This window comes from Zalophus californianus, chromosome 9 (assembly GCF_009762305.2).
Source record: "Zalophus californianus isolate mZalCal1 chromosome 9, mZalCal1.pri.v2, whole genome shotgun sequence".
Lineage (NCBI taxonomy): Eukaryota > Metazoa > Chordata > Mammalia > Carnivora > Otariidae > Zalophus > Zalophus californianus.
The window spans coordinates 113,480,593-113,488,946 of record NC_045603.1 but is presented as its reverse complement, the minus strand read 5'-3'; the positions used below and the strand labels follow the sequence as shown (position 1 = coordinate 113,488,946).

The following is an 8,354-nucleotide window of genomic DNA, read 5'->3' as shown; positions in this document are numbered from 1 at the left end:
CTATAGTGGGCGCTTGGAGATAGGTGAATGAACATACTCTAAAAGTTTCCTTTTCGCTAATAATTGACTCTCTAGAGTTAAAAAAAGAGGGTGTCATTACGTGAGAAGTATTGTCTGCAGGAGCCCCTTAGAACTGTTAACTTGTCAAAGAATTAGATGTCAGGAAGTTCTAATCAAAGTCCTCAGGACCAAGGGTCAGCCCACCACTTGAGAGTTGTCTGCTCTTTACCTGGTGCCCTAACCAGTTTAACTTCCTCTTAAAACGTCTCTGGGTGTGCTCTCCCATCCTTTGAGATGCAATTTTGATCTAGTGAAGTAATGGGCAGAACATCAATTTATGACATTATTTTCTTTTTTCTGCATATAAACATTTTTTAAAGGCGATTTCATTAACTGTATCCTGTGTCCTCTGCGGACTTTCAACTTTAATTTATAGGGTTCACCTTGATTTTTGGTCCTCCAGACATGTATATCTTTTTCTTAGCCTCAAAGCTCATTGCTGTACCATGGTCCTAAAGCATTTGACTTTACATCTCCCACCCGGGCATTAAATGCTTTCCTTTCTCTCCCTGCCACCCCTTGACATTTTATCAGGTAGGGAAATGTTGGCTGATCCTAAAAGGAAATTTCTCAAATTGACTTTTGTTAATCTCAGGTTATGGGAGGAAGGGATACAAGAGCAGTCCCTCAGATAAGAGTTTTAAGTTGAATTTTACCAAAAAAATAAAAATAAAAAAACAACAACAGCAAAACCTCCAGGACTGCTTTTGGGTACGTTGGGGGCCGGCAGCCCTGCAAGTTCTAATAAACGAATTAGTATCTCAGAAAGGAGATCACTGCGGGGCTGATATTGATCAGGGTCAGCCGGTGTGTTTGCCTGCGATTGTTTGGGGGGTGGTTAATTGAGTGTCAGTCTCGGCCTGTGTCGTCTCGCTGGCGCCGGGTGCTTTTGGATTTGCTAATTTTCGTTAAGTGTCTCTAGCCGGCTACTCGTCCCCGGTCTACCCAGGAGAACTTAGCGGCTCCCACTGATCAACAGTCTGTCTGTCTGGGCTTTATTGATCACAGGGCGGGCGGGTGGAGGCGGATCCGCTGAGGCGGGGCGGGAGGAGGGGGGGAAGGCTGAAAGCAGACCCCAGCCCCCGGCCGCCCCGCTTCCGGGCTCCCGACGGAACCCCCTCCTAGGCCACACGCGAGCGGGTAGGGCTCGGCAGGGGCGCCTTGGCAGATGGCGCACGCCGGGGGACCGCCACTTGTCCCTGGGGTTCCTAAAGCGCGCAGCGTGGCCCCGGAAGACTTCCGCAAGCGACCCCTCGGTCCCCCGCGTGTTTCGGGGGCAACAAAAAAGTAGCCACGGGCTGGGGACGCCGGCGAAGTCTGAGTTGTGAGGGTCCCGGAGGCGAGTGCCAGAGACCCGGCGGCGGGGATCGACCCGCACCTCGCGCAGGTCACGGACGCGCAGGCCTCCGCGAGGGGGAGCGCGGGAGACAGCAACCTCGCCGCCCGCAGCCCCAGACGCCGGCGCCGCTAAGAGCCGCGGGGCAGGTCCCTCCCGGGCCCCCTCTGGGCCCGCCTCCTGGCTGCGGAGATGATTGACTGGAGCCTGGCGGCCAATCGGACGGCGCTGGCGCTGCCGGGGCGGGGGTCGGGGGCGGGGCGGAGTCTGGCCGGCTCCCGGCGCGGGGCGCTATTTACAGCGGCGCGGACCCGGGCCGGCAGAGGCGGGTGCAGGCAGGAGCTCGCTGCTGGCGGTCTCTGCGCGCGCTCGGGGAGCTTCTCCCTTCGCAGAGTGGCCCGGCTGAGGGGGAACGAGGCCGGTAGCCCACCCGGGACCGCGGCACCGAACGGAGCGAAGGAGCCCGGTGGCCGCAGAGGCGGGCCGCGAAAGTCCTCTGGGCTCCTCGGCGCCCCTCCAGCCGCGCTCCATGCTCCGGCCGCGGCCCGGCCCCTCGCCCGGTCGCTGACGGCGCCCGCCGCCCCGGGGAGCCCCCATGCACTGCGCGCTCCGGGAGCCGTAGGCTGCAGTTGCGCCGCGGCTCCGGGAGCCGGCGGGGGCGCCGCGGCTGTGGGGGGCGTCAATGGATCGCCATTCCAGCTACATCTTCATCTGGCTGCAGCTCGAACTCTGCGCCATGGCCGTGCTGCTCACTAAAGGTGGGTGCCCGCCGGCCGGCCGGGGCCCGGGCTCTCCGGGGAGGGGCGCGCGGGGGTCCCGGGGCGGCCGCGCCGCCGCGGGCCTTTGAAGGCGGCTGCCAAGGCTTTGTTAGCGGCGGGCGAGGTTTCCTCCCGCGCTGGAGCCCGCAGGTCGCGACAAGTTGCCTGTTCTTAGAAGTCGCGGCGGTGGCTTCGCGGCCGCCCCCTTGGGTGTCCCGGGGCCGGCGCGTGGAGGTGGAGTCAGACCTCGGGGCAAGTGGTTGTCAAAATGTTTTTGTAAGTCTGTCCGTGGCGAACTTCTGAACGTTTGCAGCCGGGGAGCGGGGCCGTTGTGCGCGCCGGGACGCAGCCGCCCTCCGCACCCTGCGGGCGGAGGCGGCCGCGCCAAACCGCGGACCCTGCTCGCGGCTGCGCGGGGTTGGAGTGCGGGCTGTCCCCGCGCGTCTCCAAGTGTGACTCCGTCCGCGCGTGTGCCTTCGGTGTGTGTCTCTGAGTGTCTTTGTGAGCCAGCGAGTGTGCGTGCCTCCCTGTGAGGGGTGCCCCAAGTGTGTGTCTCCGTGTGCAGGAGTTGTGCTGTGTGGCTTCTCGGGCTGGGAGGGGTAGGCTCTGTCAGCGGTCCCATTTCCCACTCAGCTCAGAGTTTACACACTACTACCAAAAAAAAAAAAAAAAAAAAGGAAAGAAAGAAAAAGAAAAAGAAGGTCGGTTTCTTTTTTTCCCCTGCCGGCTTTCGCCTTTTAGGTCGAAATAACCCAAACTCCTAGATTTCAAGGATTCCCGCGCCTCCCCCGCCATGAACTCTACCTACTGTTCTGTGAACAGATATATGTATATATTTTTTAATGGGAAGCGTTATTTAGCTTTTGCACTCCCTCTCCCTTTCTCTAATTGCCATGTAGCAGGCATGAGGTTAAAGGATAAGCTAGCCCAGCAAGGATGATGTGCTACAGTATTTATTTATTTTGGAAGGAAGGGTGTAATTAACCCTAAATAACAGCCCTGGTAGCCTGCAGAGGGGAGCCTCCTGGCCCTATCAAAGGCCGACAGAACAGGGAGGGACTGAGGCTGACATGAAGTCACAGATACCGAAACTATGTGCCTGATAATGATATAATTAGGGGATCAGAGATTTCTGACTGCTGCGGACTTCAAAAGCTTTAAAAGAAGCCAGCAGTCTCTCCTGTAGCCATCTTGACTAAAGCAGACATTTTTGTTTAATCACTACATACAGTAACAAGAAAGGGGGGGAAACAGAAGAGCATTGTTCACTGTTTCCAAATACCAGTCCCCTTTCTGGGCCTTTTGCATGCCACAGGAAGAAACTTTATGAAACGACAGAAATATAGTTTTAATACAGTAATACAAAAGTCCATTCAACTTGTTGAAATGTGGCTCCAATTAAAAAAAAAGTTGTTAGAACTTTCGTAGTTACCTGTCAAAATTTTATTAGACTGTTTTAGGTCATTGAAAATACAGTATTTTAAATAGGCTCTCATAAACATTTTACTCTTTTTCCTTTTCCATTCAGTGCTCTTTTTCTGTGCTCGGTCTGAGGCGAATAGGATCAAAATGGACTTTGAATCTGTTTTATTTCTACTTTAAATCTGTCTATGGGATTTGTCAGGCTAGGGATACATATTCATCACCACGTTGGACTGGTGAGCTTTGTGCAAAAAAATCAAGTAAGCTTGGAAAGAGGAGAGAGAACCTCTAAAAAGCAAGGTTCCAGCTTGAAAGTCTTCCTGGGGAAGGGACTTCAGCCCAGACCGCGACAGGGACAGGGAGCTCGCCGATTGAGGCTAGAGCGGGACCTCCAGCTTTGGATGGTTAAACTCAGATTGCCAAAGATCTAATTAGCTGGTAGGCTTTTTTAGAACGCAAGCATTAGCAGCGTCTGATGAAAACCGAGCATACCATACAGTGGCCTGGAATTTGGACAGATAATTAAATGAGACACCTTACTCAGGGGTTCACATTCACTGAGAGGAGGAGGAAGAAGAAAGGAGAGGGTAGGGAGAGGTCTATAAAACCACAGTCCCTGGTGTTTAATTTCAGAGCAGAGGTTTCAGGAACTACCCAGAACTTCTGATTGGGAAGCTGGGAAGAGGTGTGTGCCTCAGTCCCGTTTACAGTAGCTTTAGTTGTGGTATCTGATAGTGACCAGTCCACGGGGTCAGATACAGTTATTAGTGATAGGTCTGAGACCCAGATCATTTCAACTAGAGATGGATGCTGAAAGCCTCAGAGCATGCATTGCTGCAAAATGTTACCAGCAACTTGCAATTCCCCAAATAAGTTTTATAAAGGAAACTTTTAATCACTTCCTGGAGAAAAATTTGAGGTTTCCTTAAGGATTTTTCATGCAACCAGCAGAGGATTTTCAGTTTCAGTGTTTCCCCTTTTAGATCCCATGTTAAATTACATGTAAAACTGGGGAGTTAAGGGGAGAAGTTAGCTTTGCCGTTTTACACCCGCCTCCCCTCCTCCCCCGCCGCCCCCCCCCCCCCCCCAGTTTTATGACTTTCCATTTGGGCTGAAAGAAATTGACTTTGGCAAGCAAACCACTAATTGTAAACTGCCTAGTTCCTGTTTTACAATATACTGACTAAAAGCTCCTCTGCATGAAAAGATCTTTATAGGCAAAGTTTGCCTTTTCTAGAGAGGTTGCAAATAGCTGCCCAGTTTCATAGTTTTAAAACCTCCTGACCGGAGCAATTTCTAGATTGTTGTGTTTCTAGTTAATAACTTTATAAGGTGTTAGCTAAAGCTCTTAAATCTTGGCACAGCCCTTTAAGGTAGTAAACAATTCAGTAGTTCCGATCAAATATTTATACTGACAAAATCAAAAAGCCTAGCATTTTTATGTTGTATGGTCACGTAGGATTAAAATGAATAAACAGCTTAATTTACCTGATGGTAGGAGAAGTTCTTGTGATGATTCTTTCCCTTCAAATCCAGAAGTAATATTTTGAACGACTCGCTAAACTTCTCAGAAATCGCCATCGAACTTTGATTCTTTGCTGTTGGGGTTAATACGTTTCTAAAATTACGTTTCACTGGGTTGAAATTTAAGCACTGGCTTGCACAGAGGGCTCTCCCAAGTCGACCCGGGGCTGCCACAGCTGACCACTGAGCTGGCACTCAGCTGACTGTTCTAAAAGTTCGTGCCTCTGATCTTGAGGTTGAGCAGTTGCCCAGGTAGAAGCTTTATCTGGTCTCGGAAGGCGTTTGATGCAGTTTCCCATTGTCTTCAGGTGAAATCAGATGCTACTGTGATGCTGCCCACTGCGTGGCAACTGGCTATATGTGTAAGTCGGAGCTGAGCGCCTGCTTCTCTAGGCTTCTTGATCCTCAGAACACAAACTCCCCGCTCACCCATGGCTGCCTGGATTCTCTCGCAAGCACAGCAGACATTTGCCAAGCCACACAGGCCCGAAACCACTCTGGCACCACCATGCCTACATTGGAATGCTGTCACGAAGATATGTGCAATTACCGAGGGCTGCACGATGTGCTCGCCCCTCCCAAGGGGGAGGCCTCAGGTAGGTAGAAGCCCCCTCTCCCCAGGACGCCAGCCTGTTCTGTAGGCCGGCGGCAGCCTCGACTTTGTATGTCTGCTATTGATTTTGTTGTTAATGTAATTAGAGACACCAGAGGGAGAGGCATGGCTGGATGCAAAGATGCATCTCTATCTAGTAGCTTTTATGTTGGCCTGAGCATGAGATGTTTGTCTGCATAATAGGTTTTGCCTGGTTTTCCCACATTTGGAAGACCCAGAGGACCCTTACTGTTCAGGAACGACAGTCCCTAAACGGACTGTTCTTGGAAGCTGATCTTTGCATCGCTTGGCAACATGTATTTTGTAAATACTGTTGATTTCACCGCAAGCTGCTTTCTCATGGGGGGCCTTGTTGCAGATGGATAGATGATCATAAACCCCTGCGGGAGGGCTTACCACGGTCTGCTCACGCGTTTGTGTTGCTCTAGGACAAGGAAACCGCCATCAGCTCGACGGCAGCAGGAACCTCATCACCAAAGTGCAGGAGCTGACTTCCTCCAAAGAGCTGTGGTTCCGGGCGGCCGTGATCGCCGTGCCCATCGCCGGCGGCCTGATCCTGGTATTGCTGATCATGTTGGCCTTGAGGATGCTCCGAAGTGAGAACAAGAGACTGCAGGATCAGCGGCAGCAGATGCTGTCCCGTTTGCACTACAGCTTCCATGGACACCATTCCAAAAAGGGGCAGGTAGCCAAGTTAGACTTGGAGTGCATGGTGCCAGTAAGCGGCCATGAGAACTGCTGTGTGACCTGTGACAAGATGAGACAAGCGGACCTCAGCAACGAGAAGATCCTCTCGCTCGTCCACTGGGGCATGTACAGTGGGCACGGGAAGCTGGAGTTCGTATGACGGGGGCTGACCCCGAACCGAAGTTTGTGGGCGCTGGAAGGCGTGGGGTTCTGCTGGACAGGAGCACTTTATCTGAAGAAAAACGAACTCACGGACTCACCTTCGAGAGACAGAACGACCTCTGCAAACAGAATCTTGGCTATTTCTTCTGAAGGATTATTTGCACAGACTCTTTAAATACGGTCAAATGTATTATTTGCTTTAAAAATGATAAAAAGCAACGAGAAGACTACGTACACACTGTTACCAGGGTTATTTGCATCTGAGCGAGCTGAAATCGAGTACCTAAATAAACTAAAATGTGCTCTGTGTAAGCTCCAACATCTTGATTTATTGTAAAGATTTAAAAATATATATATATATTTTGTCTGAAATTTAGCGGTGTCTTGTCATAAATTAAAAACTAAGTGGGACGCATAAGAAACTAAATGTTAATTATACAAATGAAGATCTGTTGTCGCTCATAGTAAGGGCTCAGCTGTAGGATTTGGCTTGATTTTTTTTTGTTTTTGTTTTTGTTTTGTTTTGTTTTTTGTTTTTAAACAAGACCAAGATCTTGTTTATCCTTACATGCATATTTGTAGTTTTCTTACAGTGTGGAGAATTTCTAAATGTGTCCTGCCCATCGTTCAGTGTCTTACCCACATGTTTTTGTTAGGTGAAAGCTAAAAACCAGGATTATTCTAAGAGAAATCTTAAACTTCTTTATACTAGGTCGGATGTGATGGATCAGTGTCTAGAGCTGCCTTATGAGCAAAGGTAATAATTCATCAACTTAATCCAGTTGCTCTGAAATGCTTTTTAAAATGTGTCTACCTCCAACCAAAAAAGAAAAACCAAACCAAAACTGCTAAACGAAACTTCCTCTCGTAGTTCAAGTTAGTCACTGTCTACTTTTACTGTTGATTAATTTATCAGTTGACTTTGTCTCAGACCAGATTAAATGTTTTGGATCCCAGATTCGCCAAACTTGATCCTATCATGCTCCTAGTTTTCAAACTTTACTTCACGCATTTTTTTTTCTTCTCAATGTTTAGAAAGGGTTTTAATAGTGAAGATTATTTGTATCAACTGAGATTTAAAGAACACTAGGGCCCCCTGCTCTCCACATTGACTTCAGTCACTGATTAAGTAACAGTGTTTTCACTCCTGCAGGACCTTCTGTCTGGCAACACTGCTCAGCCTGAACTTAAACCCATGCCACATTTGTGTGCTTTTCCCCCCAAATAGGTGTTTGTTATCCTAAACGTGAGACGCATTTGCCATGTAGGATTCTTTTTTTTTTCTCCCAATTCTTTTGTATATTTGAAACTTCTGCTTAAAAATGAACCTCTAGTCTGCATATTTGAGTATGGGGTTTTCTTTTACGAGTGTTAAAGGATTGTGTGTGTGCATATTTGGGGGATTATTTTATGATAAGCATAATTTGGGTCACTTAAGACAGATGCAGTCGCCAAGGTCATGGAAGAATCCGAGTCGAAATGATTAGTCTAAAAACGAGTACCTAGATTATTTAATAATTAATAGGCCACAGCCCCGTACAAAGTAGGCTATGGAATAAATACACATTTTAATAAATGACGGCATTCGTATTGTGCTTTTTGAGAATGGCAGTTCTCGCACGCATGGCTTACAGTTTATAAAGGGTGTTGAGTTTTAGGTGTGTTGCTTTTTGAGGGAGCCAGAGAATTGTGATCTAACTATCCAAAACCGTCTAGATAAGAAAGTTCACCGAAATTGCCACGTGATGGAGTTCCGACCCTCATCTCCACTTTGAGCTCCAGACCAAATTAC

At 49.1% G+C, this 8,354-nt stretch overlaps 1 protein-coding gene across 1 annotated transcript; it reads left to right on the top strand.

Annotated features, from left to right (window-relative positions):
• The first annotated feature begins 2,024 nt into the window (after positions 1 to 2,024).
• BAMBI (BMP and activin membrane bound inhibitor) lies at positions 2,025 to 8,141 on the top strand. The gene is made up of 3 exons (XM_027595448.2): positions 2,025 to 2,154; positions 5,409 to 5,696; positions 6,142 to 8,141. Exons 1-3 carry the CDS (start codon positions 2,079 to 2,081, stop codon positions 6,558 to 6,560), a joined length of 783 nt encoding a protein of 260 aa, XP_027451249.1. The 5' UTR covers positions 2,025 to 2,078; the 3' UTR covers positions 6,561 to 8,141.
• The last annotated feature ends 213 nt before the right edge of the window (positions 8,142 to 8,354 follow it).